Source organism: Nelumbo lutea, chromosome 3 (assembly GCF_056320005.1).
Source record: "Nelumbo lutea isolate HS-2025 chromosome 3, American lotus-T2T, whole genome shotgun sequence".
NCBI lineage: Eukaryota > Viridiplantae > Streptophyta > Magnoliopsida > Proteales > Nelumbonaceae > Nelumbo > Nelumbo lutea.
In genome coordinates, this window is record NC_142686.1 from 30981852 (window position 1) to 31002545 (window position 20694).

Below are 20694 nucleotides of genomic sequence, written 5' to 3' on the forward strand. Positions count from 1 at the left end.
AAGAATTTCTACACTCGGAATAGAAAGAAGAGCACCAATTGCATAGCCAATAATATCCAGGCCAATGACTGTTGACTCAGGAAATACAACCATTGAAAGTACAATTAGAATACATCTCTTCAAAGCGCCAGCAATGCATATGGTGACTACTCAAATTTCAGAAGTTGAACCGAATCTGAAACCTCCATCCTAGGCATCTCTAGTAAATACCAAGGAACAAACAAAAAACAGAAAATAGCAAGAAGTAAAATATAGGGAAGTAAAAACCTCAGATGAATAGAAAAGAACAATTCAATCCAAGCCCACCAAAATGGATACCACAGCACATAATGGTCACGAGAAGATGTATGGTTGAGGGAGAATACATCTTCCGAAGAGAAATGGGGATCAAAATTGTTAATACAGAATTGGTACCTTGCTCCTGTTTACAGATTCTTTACTTTGGCCATATCCTTTGTTTTATCAGAACAGAACTATGATTTAATTCAAAATTGCACAGGCAGCAGAACTTTACAATAGTGAAGATAGATAGCGGACCAGTTACAAAAAGAGTATAGTTGCACAATAAAATTTCTATTGCCAACATAATATGGTTTTTTTGTCGTATCCAGCCAAACTCATTAATGCTTATTGCTAAATGGTTTAAAAAACTTAAGGAAATATTCACAAAATATAAGCGATGAGAAGAATTATCAATGAGAAAAAAATATTCGAGGAGACATCTAGAACTGGTTCTATTTCAGATTAGACAACCAATCCATTATATATTGTTAGCAGTCTTCATTCTATGTTATTATCAATATGATTAGTAGAGTCAGAGCAATTTTAATCACAAGTATTAAAATCAATCCATTTTACATTGGCAAAAGCCTTCATTTTAAGTTGTTATTAATATGACTAGTAGAGCCAAAGAAGTTTTCATGGAAAGTCTGTTGTGATAACTATGATCTTACCTGGTAAAGAATTTAAACTGTTGCAGTAAACATGAGTTTATCAATGAATCATATCAGACCAAGTTAAACACGAATGACCTAGAACCTCCAATGACATTGCCCAATAAACCATATAACAAGTTCAATAGTTAATTCATTTTCAAGTGCATATCTTGATAACCTTAACTGGGACAATGAGAAACACTTCCAATGTGTAATGTCCTGAAGGGAAAGTACAAGGATAAACTCAGATGATCAATTAGAATTAACACTTCCAATGTTCAAAAAAAAAAAAAAAAAAAGAACTGTATACCTACACCACCTAGCAGCAGATGGCCTTAATTGAATAATCCACTTCAACCTATGGTGTAAAAGGAATGCACCTGTCAGTCGATACTACATTACAAGAGCTGACATCAGATAATTCAGTAGAAATAATAAATAACTATCTAAAACTTAACATTCTTCAAACCCTTTCTTAATTTTCTCTATCTGCATTAGTTTTCAAAAACTAGGATTTACATGATATTGAATTAACAAAATCCTAGAAAACTCATAGGGAACCAAAGTCACAGAGAAACTAATACTAAATTACACTATGAATTTACATTTGGGCTAGGACAGATCAATAAACAGTGATTTTAGGAAAAACCAAACTATCTTCCCATCTCTTGGGTTTAAATTGCAGACTTCAAACCCATGGTACTCAAGCCAGGTTTGATTTGTGCATTTCCAACCTGAACTCGGACTTGAACTTATCATCTTCATTACCATCCCTATATAAGAGTAAGCTTTCATATATTTGAAGGGGAAAACATATTGATTTAACCGCATATGATAGATTCCCCCTTTAATATAAAATTACCTTAACCAGCCAGTTGCAAATTAATATGCTTTGTTATGTTCTAATTAATATGCTCTTCCCTCATATAACTAATCTGGCAGTAGAATGCAACTTAACTTTCAAAGAGTCTAGTCTTAAGAATCTGCTAGAGTCAGTTGTTTCTTTCATTCCATCAACCTAGATCCTTGTCATAGATGGACCTCCTCTTCAACAATCCATGGGCTGCATATGACTACTGAGATGTGGGGCCTGTTTGGGAGGGCTGTTTTGTTGGTTGAGATCCTTTCACTGCGCTGTTTTGGGCTTTCCAGGGTTTCCGCCTATCATGGCTTATAGGCTTTCTAGGTGGGGCCCACATTGCATAGCCAGAGGCCACTGCATGAAAGCCTTCCCAAACCAGCACGCAGTCTCTCAACAAGTTGCTTCCAAGATGCATCCTATCAAGGATTAGCAATCTTCCTGTCATCCTTTCATAAAGCTTTCAAAGGGGAAAAAATTCATTATCTTCAACTTTAAAGATGTAAGGTTGCTGGGCATCCCATATACATGACCCAGATCATAAAAACACAAAGGCTTTTACCGGTTTACACTAGCTATCCTGTTAACATAATCTGCAGTTTGCTCCACCGACGAAAACAGTGTAGTATTCGAGATTAACAGCAATTCCTGAAGAGCAAATCAACATGGGGCAGATTGAAGAACAACCAGAACTTTCACATGATTAATTTAGCAAGCTGAAGTAAAACAAGATGTACAAAATTATTAATCTTAAACCTACTCTATCCTAAGCTCTCTTAGAACTAAGATTTCATAGCAGGAATTGGCACTAGTCCTTAAAAAAATTTCAGATGATCAACTGATAATGAATTGATAATGAAATTTATCTTAAACCTTCATGCTCCATTTCAGTCCAATCTAGATCATGTGCACTCCCTCGTCATCGTGTGCTTCCACCAGGTGACCAAAGCTTCATAAATTGATAATGAAATGTATCTGCAGCGTCTTCATCCTTCTTCATCAATTGCATTGGAATTCTACTTAAATCACATTTGTTATTGATATGGTCTTCACTACCGTCAAACCTCCAACCCAGTTTTGATTCAAACCAGATAGACTGCATTACAGCAGAGTACAAGAAAGGTAAAACACATATATCATTTAAGCATAGGAATAGGTCACTTCCTAAGCAGAAAATTGCTAGTTTTTCTGGTTCCTCCATGATCTAAAGTCTAAACCACCTTTCCAGTCTACCATCTCTAGCCAACCCTGAAGGCATAAAATGAAAATGGCCTTCAAGATATCATAAAACTTTAGGATCTTCTGGTCCCAAATGCCCATTCTCATTTCCCAAATAGAAAATTGTAGGCTTTCCTGGTTCTGTGATCTCAACCGTCCCCTCCAACATCTTGGCCACTTTCCCCATAGACGGTCTCAACTCTGCTCGATCCTGGAGGCACCACATGGCCGTCTTCACCATCCGATCCACCATATCATAGTGTTGCCGACTATCATAACAATGCATGATCTGCCTGTCCAAAATGTCCTCCACTCTCTTCTGCTGGTACACCTTCTCAAACGCCCAGCAGGGGAAGTACCAGTCCTCGCTTTGCAGCGACGATCGCCGGAAATCAAAGTTCCTGGTGCCACTGACGATCTCTAACAGCACCATCCCAAAGCTATACACATCTGCCTTCGCAGTGATGGGCTCATTCTTCACCCACTCCGGTGCCAAGTAGCCGCGAGTGCCTCGAATACGCGACATGGTGACCTTATCTTCTTTCTTGGCTAGCTTTGCCAGGCCAAAATCTGAAACTTTGGGGCAAAAATCATCTTCGAGGAGGATGTTTTCTGGTTTGATGTCACAGTGAATGACCCATTCCAGACACTCCTCGTGAAGGTACGCGATGGCCCTGGCTACACCCAGAGCGATCCTGTATCGAACACTCCAGTCGAGAATTGGTCTCGTCTCAACACTTTCTCCCTCGTTTCCATCTTCTGATTTTACGAGTGAAGGGTTGGGGAAGAGGAATTTGGCAAGAGAACCATTTGGCACGTACTCGTATACCAACATCTTGTGAGATTTCTCGGCGCAAAATCCCCACATTCGGACTAGGTTGAGATGGTGCATTCGGGCGATAATTGTGACCTCCGCCCAGAATTCTGCCTCTCCGCCACCGACGTTTTTAAGGCGTTTCACGGCGATAACTCGCTGATCTGGGAGAACCCCTTTATAGACGATGCCGAAGCCGCCATGTCCAATGACGTCGTTGAAGTCTTTGGTGGCGTCCTTGAGCTCGGCGTAGGTGAATCGCTTAGGCCCACCCAAGGGGAGTAGCTCAAGACCTAGTGTGTGAGCCATGTCTCGGTATTTGATGTATTTCTTCACGAAAGCCCAGAAGAAGAGAGCTCCAGTGCTGAGCTCGATTACGAAGAGAGTGATGAGGATGGCGAGATTCCTGGCTGTGGTATTGGATTCATCAGGTGGGAGAGGAAGGGTTATGTTGACGGGACAGATTGTCTCGATTCTGGTTGTCATACCTGTAAAGTTAGATTCATCCGTCTCGGTTTTCACCACACGGAGAAACATGGCCATCTCGTTCGCCGGTGACCAGTACCCATAGAGGAGGCGATCGAGCTGGTGCACGCAGTATTGCTTCCCTGTGAACTTGTACCCGAAGCCGAGGCAACTGGGGTTGGCGAGGCATCCAGACTCACAGACTGTGAAATTGAGAGCTTGCCTGTCGGTCTGGTTCGACCCGCCGCTGAAGTTGACGTAATCCAGCCGGAGGAACTTGCTGTCTTCTGGCCCTGTAAATGGAATTTTCCTCTTACATTCGCCGGTGATGTTCTGAAACCCCGGTGGACAGACACAGTAAGGAGAATTCCTTTCACTGCCCATGCAGATAGAGTTCGGACCGCATGTTCCGTAAATGGTGCAGGGTTCTTGTACCGCTTTCCAAACAACTCTCCACGTATCGTTAACGGAAGGATCGAGGCTGTAAACTCTAAGATTCCCGTCGTCATCGAGAGTAAACCGCCGCAAGTGGGATGCGCCTTGGTCGGCCGACATCCATGAAGCAGAGTTATCCTTAACCAAAGTCCCATCAGAAGTCAGACGCTGAAACTTAATGGACCAATACACATCGGTTTCATTGAAGATTAAGTCCTTGGAGTTATTAAATATGTACTTCCCATTCCTTGACACCAACGTGTTATTGTTCATCGACTGGTTGGGGAGAAACGTATCAGTCGGAAAATTGAAGCTTTCCCAGTTCTCGAAAACCAAGTTACCATCGTCTCGTAGGACTAGACTGGGAGAATTGGATTTCCCGACGGCTACCGACGGAAACAAGTTCTTGCCGGTGGAGTCGTTCAGTTGGAGAGCACCCGAAGGTGTGATGACGAGAGAGGAAGAGGGGCTAAAAGTTGAATTGCGTCCGAGAGACCAGACGATGGTTCTGTCGGTAATGTTTCGGTACCAGATGGCGAAAATATAGAGCTGTTGAGAGGTGGATAGCTGTCGGAATCCGGCGGCGAAGGTTCGGTTATTAGAGGAGACAAGGATTCGGTTCTGGGTTGGTGTCCATGGTGAGTTCGAGATGTTGAAGGCGGAGAAACTTTGTTCCTGTTGTTGTTGGGCCGTAGACGGAGAAGGGTTACAGAGGAAGAAGGAGAAAAAGAGAAGTAGAAGATAAAAGATAGACATGATCGAAATCGAACTCTTCTGATTTGCGAAAGAGAGGAAGAAGATCTGCAAATATGGATCCAAGAATCAAGAGTACAAGACTACGAGACTGTTCAAAATGGTAGACGACGACTTCAGGTCAACAATGTGTTAGAAAAAATGGAACTCCTTGACCGTCGGATCAAAGGTGGAAAATTGTTGGACGGGTAAGATATGTCTTACGTAGTATAGAAATCAGAGATATTGACTAGACAGTTTATCCAGTCGAGCAAGGCAGAAGGAGAAATAAAAAAATGAAAGAAAATGTAAAAATCTACTTTTAGACCATTCGACTTGTTAGGGTCGGATCGCCTGGACGGTTAGACCATTCGACCGATCGTATTTGAAAACGAGAGATGTGACTGTACAGCCTGTACTGCCGTGGCTGATTTGGTTGGACCGGACCGCCTGGACGGTTAGACCGTTCAACGGACCGCATTTGAAATTAGCGTGGCCGATGGGTGACGTTCGTGTGATGACGTACTGACATTTGTTGTTTAGCGCGTTTTCATCAAAATTGACGGGAGGTTGTGATTGGTCAAAATCATACCGGTATCATGCCTTTCCGGCATAATGGATTTTTGGGAAAAGTACTCTGGGCTAGATTTTTCCCTCTTTTTTATAGTCTTAAAACAGTTGGTTTGAACTTGAACTTGAACAAAAACTATGCACAAATCATTATCAAGGTGTATGCTGAAAAGATTATAATTGGGAAAAATATTGGTATGGAAAAAGAGTTTGTACGAATCCAAACACATCCATGAATTTTGATAAATTTTATGATTCTGAATAATTGGTCAATTATTTTTAGGAAATCATTATGGCGGGCAATGTTGATCCCAACCCATTTGACCATCCAATTGGTGGGTCAATATGGGTTGAATAATTCATTTGGGTGAGTGGAAAAGGGTAAGGTGGATTGGGTAAGGAACCTATTAGGGTTGGAATGGATTGGTCGTACATGTTAGGATGGATTGAGTCAAAGTCAATTCTATTTATATTCATCAAATCTCAAGCCTCCTAGTAATGTTCACATTTCATTACAATTCCAAACCATCATACCACATTTCATTTAGAGATTAAAAGTGAAATAAAATATATTTTATTAACTTACGTGTTCATATGCAATTTTACACAAACACTTTTATAAAAGTATTTTTACACCAAAGTACTTCTACAAAAATACTTTTACAAAATCACTTTATGAAAGAGCTTTTATGAAAGCATAAAAGTACATTTATGAAAGCACTTTACAAAAGTACTTTTACATGAAGTCACTTTTATGAAATTACTTTTATGAAAGTGCTTTTATGAAAACACTTTTATGAAAGCATAAAAGCATAAAAGCACTATTATAAAAGTACTTTTACATAAGCACTTTTACAAAATTGCTTTTACACGAAAACACTTTTACATGAAAGCACTTTTATAAAAGTACTTTTATGAAAGCACTTTTATGATAGCATAAAAGCACACTTATATAAAAGTGCTTTTATGAAAGCACTTTTCAAAAGTACTTTTATGAAAGAGCTTTTACAGAAGTACCTATATAGAAGTACTTTTATAAAAGCACTTTTGTGAAAGCACTTTTACGAAAGCACTTTTATAAAAATTATGCATTTTTTGCAATTTTTTTGGTATTTTTCTTCATTTTTTGGTGTTTTTTTGCATTTTCTACAAATGTTTGGTGTTTTTTTACATAATTTTTGCATTTATTTGGTGTTTTTTCATACATTTTCTGGTATTTTTTACATATCTTTTTATTTTTCTACAAAGTTTCTGAATTTTCTACAATTTTTAGTATTTTTTCATTTTCATAATTTTTATGGTATTTTTTTTGTATTTTTCTGAATTTTTAAAATATTTGGGTATTTTTTGCATTTTTTGTAATTTTCTACTATTTGCTGCGTTTATCAATAATTTTTGCATTTTGGGTATACGGATTGACCTGACTTGTTTTTTTCACGTGACAGTCTTGAGAGAGAGACTATTCTCTCAAAAGTTATTATTTCGGATATACGAACCGTTCTACTCCATTTTTATATTTATAGGTGAGGGTAGGTGGATTAATATAGGTGAGGATGATTAAGGGTTAATGGTTCAAGTGGGTTAATATGGGTGGGTTAGGGTGGGCTATGACCCTCTAACAAGGATTGATGATGGATCATGGTGGGTTAGAGAGTCAATATGGGTCGATTGGTATTCAACACTTACCCAATCCAACCCAACCCACCCATTAACACCCATAGATATCATATATTTTCCATACCATAGTTGATCCCTTATCATTGTAACAAGGATTTTATAATTTGGAGAATTTATGCACCAACCCTTTAGAAATATTTTATCGTCAAAAGTATTGTAGGAGAATTGAAATATTCCCATTTTCTCAAATGGGGATATTAAAACTCAATTCACTCCACCGGCCCATTCACGAAATGTCATGCCATTCATATTTTTGAAATATCTAAAATGCTCATCAAGAGATGCCATCTCATTTCATATTATGTAATATCCAAAATGCCCATTTCACACGTGACCTGTAATTTTTATCTTTCCTCTTCCATTGATCATCCCCATCTTCATTTTCACCTCCTTCGAATAGTTTGAATGCAATCGACGAAAAATCTACATTACAATTCCTTTGATCCTCTTCATTAGCACACATCGATGGAAGCAAAGATATAATCCCTTCCTTCCTTTATTGTGTCTTCTGTGTTGAACCCTAGTAGACAATAAGCATTAGAAGTGTGAGCCATTGTAATTAGAAGTCGAAGTATTTGAAATTGCTGCCACATAAGGTTTATGTAGATAGTTTTAATTAATTTATACTTAGATGAGATGTACCGAATGGTATCTGTGGTACTCTCACGGGACTGGAAATACTTTCGATACCAGACTCAGGTCATAATAGTCATTTCTGAGCAATCAGTCAAAAAGGGAACAAATCCCATTCCAAATGAGAGAATAAAAAAAATTACGTAAAAATGAGGGGCATGTTGAAGGCTATCACAAATGACTTGAGTCTCAAAGTTCTGGTGAAGCCTATCTCGAAAGGAAAGGAGTCTCATATACGTGTCTAACCAATCCTTCATTTTAGGTGTTTAAAATATCTATTGGATTCAAATATATGCTCCATGTTTGATTTTTGGCGTGAATTGTGCATTTCGTCATCAATGAAATGAATTTGTTATTCAGCCAAGTGGTGTTCACCCAATGTATATTGCTCATCTCTATTTCTTCTATTGAATTCTTGTCCATGGAAGCTAATGTAAAATAAGCAAGATATGTCTATAGTAGTTTCAGTGACTAGAATGCATTACAAAATTTTCATTGACCATGACCTTAGGCACATGAATTCTGAAATTTAAGTCAAGTTATACTTTGAAGTTAATGGCAGCCACTATGTTTTATACATAATATGAATTTGCCCAACAATAAAAACCATCTTTATAATTGAATTTATATTCTTTTTGTTCCAAGCTATAACAGATGATAATATAGGGATATTTATATGAATTTATATTATTTTACTCCAACCTGTCATAGATGATAATATGGAAAAATGTGTTCATATGTCTTGTGTAATGTTGGAATTTATTTGTACCCTGCATGACAATGATACAACCGGTTCTAAACCCGTGCAACGAGGCGTAAAATGATACAAACAGTTGCTTAAACTCCCCCTCATTATCCATCATGTACCATAAGATCTAGGATTGGAATCGAGCAACTTACCACATAACCATGGAAACCACTTGTATGAGTCATCATCAGCCTCGTTTATCATAAATCAAGCCACTTCCTTACCCCTCTATTCCTGTTGATAAGTTAACTGCATGGCATAATCGTGTCAAAAGTCTTTCATTATTTTAATGGGTGCATATTTCGAATTATCACACACCTTGTCTACAATTAATTCAATGTGCGTATCTCATCACGATGTTGTGCTGAATGGGTCAAATAAACCCCACTTGCCACACCTAATATCCTATAGGAAGCATTGGAGGTGAATCAATGCTAGAGGAATCAAATTAAGTGAAAGCTAAATGTACATAAAATTTTGCACTAGTAATATGATTTTGTGAACACTATCTACCACCATCTGCGTGTATTCTGACTCGGTGTTGTGACAAACGGGTCACTAAACCTCACTTACTATGACAAAAGCCTCTTAAAAGCATTGGAGGTGAATCCATGCCAGAGGAATCAATTTAAGTAGGGAGGGGAACTACACGTATGTAAAATTTTGCATCAATAGTCTGAATTTGTGAGCATTGTCCGACATCGTCTGACGCCTTTCATGCATATCCCGCTCTGGGGTTGTAATGACTGAGTCATGTAAACCCCACTTACCACCCCCATATCCTCTCTGAAGTATTGTAGGTGAATCCATGCCAGAGGAATAAGATTAAGTGAAAGTTGAGTGTATGTAAAATTCCAACTGATTATGCGAGCGTCATCTATCGTTGTTCGTGTGTATCGCCATAGGGTTGTGATAAACAGGAGAAGTAAACTCCGCTTACCTTGCTTCACTTATCCTTATGTCTTGATGAATTTATATGTACACTTTCTTTTTCGTATGGTTTTTTTTTTTTTTTGTTTTGGGTAAATTTCTTAAACTCTTATGGTTTAGCTAATTGACTAAGTGTACCCTTACTATTTGAAATTTGACTAAGACTACCCTTACTATTTCTGACAATTGACTAATACTTCCCTTACTGTTAGCGCCTGTTAACAGAAAGACAAAAAGATGATTTTACCATTTATTCTTCTTCAAATTTTCAAAATAAAACAAAAAACTAGTACATCAAAACCCTAACCACATTTATGGAAACAACGGAGATCCCAAGTTGGCTGTGTCTGCGGCTGAACATTAGAATCATTCTGAGCTTAGAAATATCACCGCCACTACAATAGGGTTTCTAGGAAAAGGGCGACCGGTGGCGGTCTAAGCCCAACAGCCAATAGGAGAGAGAGAGGGGAGGGGGGGAGGGAGAGGAGATTGTGGTGGGAAAGGAGTTGCAGTCGTGTGGGGCAGTCATTACAAGACAAAAGCTTCAACATACTAACCCAGTCAAGAATTATTCCCTTATGAATCTAACTAAACATTTCTTAGTGGAAGATCTAAAAAGACTTCTCTTCATCATGAGACTGATCAGATATTCTGTAGACACTCGAGAGACCTCAAATAAGTACACTGCAATGCACCTTTCCTTGGTTAGTAAACCAAAGAGGCAAAGGCTATCGGACAAGGCCCTACCCGGATGGTAACCACTGCACCGCTATAGATACTATATCTCTTAGCCGAACTCCCTTAATTGAATTCTAGGAGGAGAAGAGAAAGGCCTTCAATGAGGAAAAAATTGGACAATTATGCCATTCGAAAGAAATCTTCTACAGAGGGAAAAGCCCCTTGCATCCAATGCCTTATGCCCTATTAAGAGTTCTAAAAGTAATATTCCAAATCCAAACACATTAGTTTTCTCAGAGGACTACCCTATAGAAAGATACTCTAGGGCAATGTGTTCCACAGTACCCCCGTATTGCAGTTGTGACATGTGAATCCCTCAGATCTAAAAGCTTTGCCAAACCAAAATCTCCAACTACAGCTTCAAATTTTTCACCAAGTAAAATATTTGCAGCCTTCACATCCCTGTGAATAATTTTTGGATTGCATTGTTCATGCAAGTATAACAGTCCACAGGCAGCTTCAAGAGCAATTTGCACGTTTATTGCAATCCAAAGATGTTCACGAGGAGGTTTGAACATGATAGTAAGCTTTTTTTCTTAATGTTGTAGTGGTTACCGATGTTTGGAACTTCAGATAGCTCTAGCAAGACAAAGAACACGGTGACCCCTTCCTCCTTGAGCTGATTCTCATGTCCTATTACTCTGTGCCTGAACCCAATAGGAAAAAGAAGGGGAGAGAGAAAAAGAGGGGGAGAGAGGTGAAAGGTAAAATTGGGTTTTAAAAAAGAATATATATCATGTACAAATGAGTTTTGACGGAATATTAGCAGACCTTAACGGTAAGGGTATAGTTAGTCAATTGTTAGAAACAGTAGGGGTGCATTAGTCAATTTTCACACAGTAAGGGCACACTTAGTCAATTAACTAAACCACAAGGGTAGTTTAAGAAATTTACCCTTTTGTTTTTTATGTAAACAATGAGGCAACCAAGTATGGTTGACGAATTCGCATCAGGCTCCCCACATGCACATCGTGTTATGCATTGGGAACATATGTAGGGCACGTGTGGGAGTCAATGCGATATGGGTTGTGTTAGCTCAATAGACACATTTCAATTTGACCCTATTATATTAGACTATATAAGATGCGGATTGGAAACTACTTTTACCATTCAATTAAGACCTAAATGTAATTAATATTGTATATTACTTTGATCAAATTTAGTTTATTTTACTTATACTATTCATAATCTGATTTGTATGTGACAAATCTTATTGATAAGATGTGATATGAATATAAGACCCTCCACCTTCCCAACTTATTTGCTAACTTGAGAACCTACGAAAGTGTTAAGAAAGATTTATTAAAACAATTAGGAAAGAAACATCAAATTCATGAAAGATGGGAAAGTGATTATGATGACTTCTGAAACAATTGTTCGACAACGGCTGAAATTGTTTAATTAAAAGGCTCATTGCTTTTTATCTTTTTTAGTTGACAAATTTATTAATGCTATGTTTGATGCATCTTTTCGCGTGGGCTGTTGGTTTTTTAGAAGTTCGGAAGCCCTCGTTTTGGTCTTTTTCCATTTGGTTGGGAAAAGATCTATCTGTCAAAAGTTGCAGTCCTGAAAAAACATGAAAAACCCATTTCAGACTATTTTCGAGAAGCTCCTAATGGAGCTTTTCACCTTTTTTCAATTCATATTTGTGCGGAAAGACGAGCGGATAGACACACCTTAACCAAATGGTCTTCAAGATGTTAAGATCTTGATGCAAAAACTCACATCCTCTTTTGACTGTGCTCTTCCAGAAGATCTTTCAAAAAAGACTTGCCAAATGCCCCCTAAATAACTTAACCAAGGCTAAGTTAATGACATGACTACTAAGTTGGTACCAAGCTTTATATTTTTTTGGATGAATAAATATATTGATTCATTTAATTATTAGAAAAAACAGAGTCCAAGCTTACAAAACCAAATGATGGATTGTTTTAATAGACCAAGAAAAAAGTTTGGCTCATTGGACTATAGTATGAGCCAAAACATTAATTGTTTTAGAAATATACGAAAAAGTCAACAACAACAATAATAATAATAATAATAATAATAATAATAATAATAATAATAATAATAATAATAATAATAATAATAATAATAATAATAATAGTTCTTAATATTGTCTAGCCAATGCCAAGTAGAACATGGTATCCCCTTATCCCTTCATTTTAGATCAACAACAACAATCAAAGACTCTAATTCAATGCTAAGGATTTCCAACCTGATAATAAAGAAAAGAACACCATTGTACATAACTCCCTAACTCCAACATTACAACCTGAAGCCACCAAAAAAATTACTCCTATTACTAAATACACAAACCATAAGAGCAAATTTTTTCTTTCCTTGATCCACCACCACATAGAATTCTAAAACAAAACACTAAATTAATCACCTGATCATCTATGAGATTAAAGCCAGCTCTATCAGAGGAATTAGGAGTATCAAGCACATTATCAAACTTCAAATTAATAGAGATTATTTGCATTGTATGATTAAAAATCCAGTCATAAGAACAAGAAATATTATTAAATAAGAGGATCATAAGCAATATTCACACAACTCAACTACTTTATATATATATATATATATATATGCCATGGAGAGCAGAGCACATCGAACCAATGGAAGCCACTCACGCTTCTATGCCCATTGTCCAACTATGGTCCAATAAAGAAGACACGACAAAGGAATGAAGGGATATATCAATGCTTTCATTAGTGAAGAGGATCGAAGGCACTACGCTATAGATTTTTTAGGGAAGATGTTCAGGTTGTTCAATGATGGTGAAAACGAAGGTGGGAGTGAACAAGGGGAAAAGGGAAGGGAAATTACCAGTCACATGTGAAATGGGCATTTTGGGTATTTCAGAATATGGGGTGAGGGGGCATTCTTGATGGGAATTTTAGGTATTTTGAAAAATATGGATGAAGTGACATTTTTGTAAGTGGGGTAGTGGAGTGAATTAAGTTTTAACTAGCGGGGACCCATGCGATGCATGGGATTTATTAAGCGAAAGTTAAATAATAGAAAGGGTCATTTACTAAAATACCTCTTATAGTTTCATGGATTTACTAAAATCTACCCTATAGTTAGCATTTTACTAAAACACTACTTATAATTTGCAATGGATTTAATCAATCTTCCATTAGATGACAGTGGAAAATGACAGTGTTGACCCCCTAATGTTCATTTAAATAAATTTAATCAAAAGAAAATAAAAATAAAATACCATTTTTTGCAAGCAACCACTATATTAGCTATATTTGTTCAATTTTGTTTTCTATACAAAAAAGTGTTAAGGGTATTTTTTGGATAAAAAATCATGGGTTTAATGGCAAAACAAGCACTCCTTAATGAAGTGTTGATTAAGTAAATAAGTTGTAAATTATATGGAATGTTTTAGTATAATGAAAACTATAAGGTAGGTTTAAGTAAATATGTAAAATTATAAGGTGTGTAGGAATGGCATTGGGGCAGGGATCATATTCCCCGTTCCCGACCTTGATTTTGAAACTAACCCCCATCCTTGATCCCCAACGGGGATGAGCTCCCTGTGGGGACCCAAATCCCCAAAATGTTTTCAAATAATAGTATTTCTTAAAAGATAAATAAAAATTTTAAATTACAAATAATGTTTTAAATATGTTTATATATATAATATAAATAATATAATAATATATTTAATATAGATAACATTTAATATATATATATATAATCGAGGTCGAGGCAGGGACCTCAATCCTCATCCCCAACCCTGATTGGGGATTCCTACTAATCCTCGTCCCAGCCCTCGCCCCCGCCCTTCCAAAACAATCCCCATCCCCGGCTCCATCGGGTCAGGGAAGTTGGGTCCCCGTCGAGGATGGGGAAAATTGTCATCTCAAAAGGTGTGTTCTAGTAAATGATCCTAATAGAAACGCATAAAGAGTATACAAATGTTTTATATTTTCAACTTTTTAAATAATTAATAATTATTCATATTTTATATACTACTTTTAATAAATTTTTCGTAATACAAATATAACAATAATTAATTTCAGTTAAATTGATAAAATCGACCAACCTGATCAACTCGACTTGAGTTGCTCGGTTTTCTAGTATTTTAGGTTGGCTTTGGTTCAAAATTTCCCCAATTCGACCAAGTTGGATTAGTTTCACTTTGGCCATTTGTAAATTGACCAAAATCGAACGACCTAACCATGGCTATATTAATATTTTATATTTCAAATATATTTTTTAATATGAAAAAGTGAGAAATCCCCCATATTTCTTAGACTAAAATGTTTTATATCATAAATCTAATTTTTAAATTTATTTTTTAATAATTACTCTAATTTTTAATATTAAATTAAATTTAAGTTTAAATCTTTTGAACCGACTGACCAAACCAAAAAATTGACCCAAACCGATACAACTTGAGTGGGTCAGGTTTCACAAAAGGTCAATCAGGTTTAGCTAACCAACTCCCCAACCTAACCAAGTCAATTTGGTTGGCCAAATAGCCCCCGAATCGAACCAACTCATGAACACTCATAATTTCAGCTAAATTAATAGTCTCATCTTTGATAAATAAGAATAGTTTTATCTCCAATAATTATTGAAAATTTATAGTGAAAATACACAATTATTGAAAATATATTGGTAATGAAAAAAATACAATAATTATAAAAATACAATAAGTACTAAAAATATATTAACTTAGTCAATAAATAGTATTATCTCAAATAATAGTTTAATTTATAATAAAAATTAATCAATAAGTTATAGCAAAAATATAATAAATACAATAAGTACAATAAATTAAATTTAAAATTTTCAATAATAGTAGTTTAATCTCCAATAATTATTAAAAGTTTTTTGTTAAATAGCAAAACAAAATCAATTTATACATAATCATTGAAAATACATTTATCACAAAAAACAATAATAATTACTGAAGTACAAGAAATATTCATTTTAGTATATATAATTATATAATAAATACAGATTAAGAGTTTAAAATTATTATAAATAAATATTATTTTTTGAAAGTTAGTTTCTCAAATTATTACTTGATATGAGTAAAATTAGTTACTTACAATATTATGTAAAAATATTAAATAATTATTAATTTCAATATTATGTTATAATTATTTTTCTATTTTTCATGATTTTTTTTAAATTTATTACATAATTTCTTTATTTTAACTATCTAAAATCTAGTTATGTTAAATATTTTTTATCTAAAATAACTATTTATTTAAATACTTAAATAATATGTAAAATATTTAAATTTTAAAATATGAATTATTTATTGAATTTAATTATCCATAAAATCATAATTTATACTATTTTTACATAATTCATTACTAATTTTGTAATATATTAAATTATTATTAATTTCAATCTTATGTTATTAATATTGTTCTATTTTGAAGAAATTTTTTAAATTTATTACATAATTTTATTATTTTAACTATTTAAAATCTAGTTATGATAAATATTTAAACAATCTCTAAAATATTTAAAATATTTTTTTATTTGAATTTTATTTATTTAAAGCTATTACATATTATTAAATATTTAAAAAACATTTAAATTGATAGTGCAAAAAACATAATTTAAATTGTTAGTACATAATTTTGTGATATATTTTATAAAAATATAAACTTATTTTTTGTGTTTTTAATAAATATTTTAAAGTTATTATATAATTTTGTTAGAATGTTTAATTAATTCTTAATTTTTTTAATCTAAGCTTTCTTTAGATAGATATAGATAAAAAGTAGGGGAGAGGATAAATAGAAATTAGAGATAATTTAGGAGAGAAACTCTCTACTAAATCAGAGATAACTTTGGAGATATATAGGAATTAGAGATAATTGTTGAGAAAATAGGGGATATTGGGGTAGGTAGTTTAGGAGAAATTTTAGGAGAAGAGATTATTTAGGTTATTGGGAAAGTGCATCTAATTGGTTGTCTTAAAAATTACATGAAATAAAAAAATAAAAAATTCAAAAAAAAACTGAAAATTTCTTGATTGATTCATTTTAATATATATATATATATATATATAGATATATATATATATATATATATATATATATATATATATATAGATATCCCCATTCATGGAATGGGGATATTTCAATTCTCATACACCGCTTTCAATGATAAATATTTATGTAGGTGCTTGGTGCGTAAATTTCCCTTTTAATTTTTCCAATCACTACTCAACTTCCCCGACCCATTGAGGTCATGGATAGAGATTGTTGTGGAGGATATGGGGATTGGTAGTGATACCACCAAGGATTAAGGTATTGGTATGATATGCCCAATACGAGGCGTATCGTATCAGTATCAAAAGGCACTGATACAAGATACATATGACTATGTATTCAACTTGTTCATGGGATGGGCTAAAGCTTAACTTTTGCCAAAATTTGAATGAGGCCTGGCCCGAAGCCCGAACCCAACATAGTGTAAGCTAGGCCCGAATCTTGGCTCATGAATAGGCCGGTCTACTATGCATCGACTCGATAAACCATTGTATTGGTGTTTATCGTGTAATATCGACTGATATGGTTTGATACTCATCAATATGGAGGTATATTGAGGGTGTATCAAATAACACACTATAAAAATTAGAGGTTAACATGATTCAAACCTAAGACACCAACACTAAACAATTAATTGTGTCATTACCCACTGATGAAGAAAGATTTGGCCCGACCTCTTGACCACCCAACATGTGGAAGCAACCGAGGGTGACCTGGCAGAAGCAACAGCTCAGCACGGCAGTACGCTCAAGATGCAAGCTCCGAGAGGAGGAACCAGCGATCCGAGCTCCCCAAAAGGAACCCGAACTCTCCCTTTGACCCTGAGCCTTATGAGGAGCGCAAAGGGCAACAACCTGAACTGGTCCACCCCAGAGCAGCTCCGGCCACACTTCTATCCGAACTCAAGACTTCACCTCGCACACCACTCCAGCACTTTGTCTCCAAGCCGCCGAACTAAACAATCGTACCTGACACCAAAGGAGTCTGTATCTTGAGGTGGCGCACCTGACTAACTTAGGATCTGTCGCTTGACAGCCACACTTCAACGGCCACCTGCCACTGCCACCTCCAGTCACAGAGACGACTCCGACAAAGAGAGCAGTGGTAGTTGTCTGCCCCAGCAAAGGTGATGACACCCAAACTGGCAGAAGTGCAGAGGTAATGATACCCGACCTGACAGGAGCTTGGGAGTGAGTGCGCAAAGTGGTTATAAAAGGCCCTCTTCCCCCTAAGAAGGAAGGCACGTGATAACTTTGCGTCATCTAGTTTCTTATCTTGCCTTTGAGAGAATACTAATTTGAGCTTCGGAGCACTCTCACTAGGTTCCTCCCCGGAGACTACTCGCTTTCTTCCCCGTTTTAGGCACCTTTTGCTCCAGTCAGAGGCAAGATCATTGACAGCTAGGACCGACCGGATTGCGCTCCATCACCCACTAAGCCAACACTTATTTAATGATAATAAATGAAATACATTAACTTTTATTCAATTTAATGTCTACAACCAATTCAAATGAATAACATATATTATACTCAAACACCCCAACTATATATTAAAAGGAATAATATTTAAAAGTAATATTTTATAAACTAATAGAACAAATAATCTATCGAATCCACATTTATATCAAATAAATGATTTTTAATCTCAAGAAATCTATACAAATAAAAATAATAATAATAAAATCATTATTTTAGTACTTAAAATTTATAAATTTGAACATGATATGTATCTTAAAAATTTTATAAATTATTACTTCAAATTTTAATTTGTATTAAATAACAATATATTTATTATTTAAAAAAATAAAATATTATTGACAAATTATTTGAGAATATAGTATAAATTGAATCTATCAAATACAACAATCTACATTTATATCAAAATATTTATAATTTAAATAAATAAAAATATTAATAATGAAATAATTATTTTACTAATTAAAAATTATATTTTAAGATTAATACATTTTTGTAAATTATTATTTGATATTTTAATATATATATATATATATATATATATTATAATAACATATTTATTGTTTATAAAAATAAAAAATGTTAATTACCAAACATTTGAGAATTAAACTTTTAGTTGACCTTTTTTGTTAATTATAAAAATAAATATAAAATAATTGATATAATAATTCAAATTATATAATACCCACTGATGGGATGGGATGGGAAGTGAATTTTCCACCTTGCTCCATTCGAATTGGGATCTACTCCTCACAGAGCACTCTCTATACCAACCTCACAGTCACATCCCACCATTTATTGAGAACATTATCCCATGAATAATAAAATACAAGTATGGGAGATGTTCCCAATGTGCAGCTAGGACATGATGTGAGGTTGGTGTAAGGGATGTTCGGTGAGGAGCAGATGTAGACTCTCCCATTCATATTTCCTACTTTGATGAAGTAAATGTATTTTTTTAACATGATTTTAATTTAAAAATTTTGGGAATTCAGGTCCTTGACAAGAAACCCATCTCCATTGGGTATAAAGGATCAAAAGTTTCCTAATTCTCAAAGTGTTGTCAACTCTCAAGATATTTGTTGAAAGAAAGTTAAGAGCAAAGACTTGGGATTTTAGAAAAACTGGTTAAAAATGTTGTAACCAAAAAGCTTAAGGGGTTTTGTTGCAAAGCAAGTTCAGGGGAGGCTAGGTGTTACTTTGGCTTCATTCTCCTCTAAATCATTTACCTAGGTAAAGGCACTTATCCGAGCAAGTGTTTCATAAGAAACATTTACCGAGATAAGTCACTTACCAATGTTCTTTTATTCCCAAGTCCCAAGGTAAAGTTATACAATGATTGTTTTAAAGTGAAGGATAATATTATCCCATCACGTATTAATAATTTTTTGTGTGGATTTGTTAGTGGTTTACCCAAGTCTTAGGAGGGTACTACATACCCGGGTAAATGAATTGCCCGGGAATATTCTATTTTGCAGGATCCACTTATACCAAAATATGAACACAGGTTTATTTCTTTTCCATGTGATCCATCAACTTACTTGCTTTCACTTCCCTAAAAAATGGAGGCCTTTGTCACAACCCCTTAGGTACATGGTTATTCTTTGAACTTTGTCCTTCTAAATTAATGTTCACTGTATTTGGTTCAAGATAATTTGCAACTGCCATGGTGATGAAAATTAAAGAATTGACACATTAGGATTGATAACCAACCGAGGGCTGGCTCTTTGGTGTGTTAACTGGTATGCTCTAGCGTTGATGTGCAATTGAACCTTGCAACCAGCACTTTGGCAAAAAAGGGGTCAATGGGGAAGTTATTAATGGTGCATGGCATTGAATGCCATGAAAAAAGACACATTAGGATTGATAATCAAGGCAGTGTTTTACAATTAGAATGTGTTTTTGTTTTCCCTTGTTCTCAAATTTGCCATGTCAGTAAAAATAATAGGGAATGAATATGTTTATATTTTGGGGGTAAATCACAAATATCATTTTTCTTTAACATGTCTTATTGATCCATCCAATCCATCCAAATTGATTTTGATTTGTACCAACCCATTGATGCCTCTATATTCTAGTTGACTCAATCCATTACAAACGCTTGTAGTCATTGAACATCATTGTGCCTTACTTTCCAGATCTACTATTTCAGATTCAAACACTAACAGTGTTCACTCTCAAATCAGCACGGATCCTCCGCCGATTCAGAGGTGGATCAAGCCTCCTACTGGAGTCATTAAAATTAATACAGATGGGGCGTGGAGTGATTCTTGCTCGGCTTTTGGAATTGTTATCAGAGATCACAATGGCTATTTCATACTGGGTAGATGTGCTCCCCTCCATTGTTCTTCCCCAACAGAAGCTGAAGCCTCAGCAATTTTGGAAGGTCTGAGGTGTGCCATTGCAATGGACCTTGTGGCTCTCATC

General features: G+C 35.3%; 1 protein-coding gene across 2 annotated transcripts; it reads right to left on the reverse strand.

Moving 5' to 3' along the window:
• Positions 1–973: 973 nt before the first annotated feature.
• On the reverse strand, positions 974–6039 carry LOC148864007 (G-type lectin S-receptor-like serine/threonine-protein kinase At5g24080). Of its 2 annotated transcripts, none has more exons than XM_088980100.1 (2): positions 2668–6039; positions 974–1293 (listed from the first exon to the last, which is right to left on the reverse strand). In XM_088980100.1, the coding sequence occupies exon 1, from the start codon at positions 5480–5482 to the stop codon at positions 3077–3079; it is 2406 nt and encodes an 801-aa protein (XP_088836226.1). In that variant the 5' UTR covers positions 5483–6039; the 3' UTR covers positions 974–1293; positions 2668–3076. The 2 variants fall into 2 exon arrangements, with proteins under 2 accessions (XP_088836226.1, XP_088836227.1); XM_088980101.1 differs by lacking the exon at positions 974–1293 and adding an exon at positions 1349–2442.
• Positions 6040–20694: the final 14655 nt, after the last annotated feature.